At 44.2% G+C, this 790-nt stretch overlaps 1 protein-coding gene across 2 annotated transcripts in view; it reads left to right on the top strand.

Annotated features, from left to right (window-relative positions):
- The first annotated feature begins 6 nt into the window (after positions 1–6).
- Positions 7–790, top strand: part of LOC127749997 (uncharacterized) — a 98,488-nt gene continuing 97,704 nt past the window's right edge. For both annotated transcript variants that reach the window (XM_052270358.1, XM_052270355.1), the window contains exon 1: positions 7–93. In XM_052270358.1, the coding sequence (XP_052126318.1) occupies positions 27–93 (67 nt within the window). In that variant the 5' untranslated portion in view covers positions 7–26. The remainder of the gene's footprint in view (positions 94–790) is intronic.

Below are 790 nucleotides of genomic sequence, written 5' to 3'. Positions count from 1 at the left end.
GGGCTGCGAGATGTGACGCGTTACCTATGGTCCCGAACCTGTCTCGTATGATGCGGACGGTGATCGCTCCCTGCAAGTCTTCTGCCTGGCCAGGTGGATACAGGCGCTGCGGCGCGCAAGTTTCGTGGTTCGATGCCGCGTCGAGGCAGCGGCTGCTTTTTTGTGCAGAGTTTTGATCATTAGATAGAGATTATTTTGTCATTTACCTGTCGTCGAACTGACCACTTCCATGGCAAATTAATGACAAAACAAACGCATAATAGTGGCAAATAGACTTGTCATCTATACGAATTTACTCTTTTCATTAGTTTGGTCTTTACTTCGATTTATCTTAGTGATCGTTTAGTCGTATTAAGAATTAAGCGGTCTTATGCAACCGATAACGTGTCTGTCTACCTGCTCCACCAGAAGAAGATGTTCTAGAGACGAAATTTTCGCGGGGTACCTTAAGGTGCACTCCTAGAGAAAAAAACGCCTACACCAAATATTGGCAACCACCAAGTGTGTGTATGGCGGTGTCAAAAAAAACTAGAATGTCCAAAAAGTACAAGTTTTTTTAATGTTCTACTATTCGTAAGCTAAAAAGTTGGAGTAGAAACCCCCGCTCTAAAATTTCGTCTGTTTGGCTCTATCTGTAACAGTTTGGCCGCTAGAGAGTCTTCTTTGACGAAAATTAGCCAAAAATTGCTGTTGACATAGAGTCAAAGAAGGAGGCCCGAAACCGCAAAATATTTGGCTGAGCTTGCGAAGCCTTTGCTGTGATGTGGGGTGCAGAGAACTCTTTGGTCGT

This window comes from Frankliniella occidentalis, unplaced genomic scaffold (assembly GCF_000697945.3).
Source record: "Frankliniella occidentalis isolate FOCC.00 unplaced genomic scaffold, Focc_3.1 Scaffold119, whole genome shotgun sequence".
Classification (NCBI taxonomy): domain Eukaryota; kingdom Metazoa; phylum Arthropoda; class Insecta; order Thysanoptera; family Thripidae; genus Frankliniella; species Frankliniella occidentalis.
Note: the sequence above shows the minus strand (reverse complement) of the source record. Positions and strands in the feature narration are given on the sequence as shown.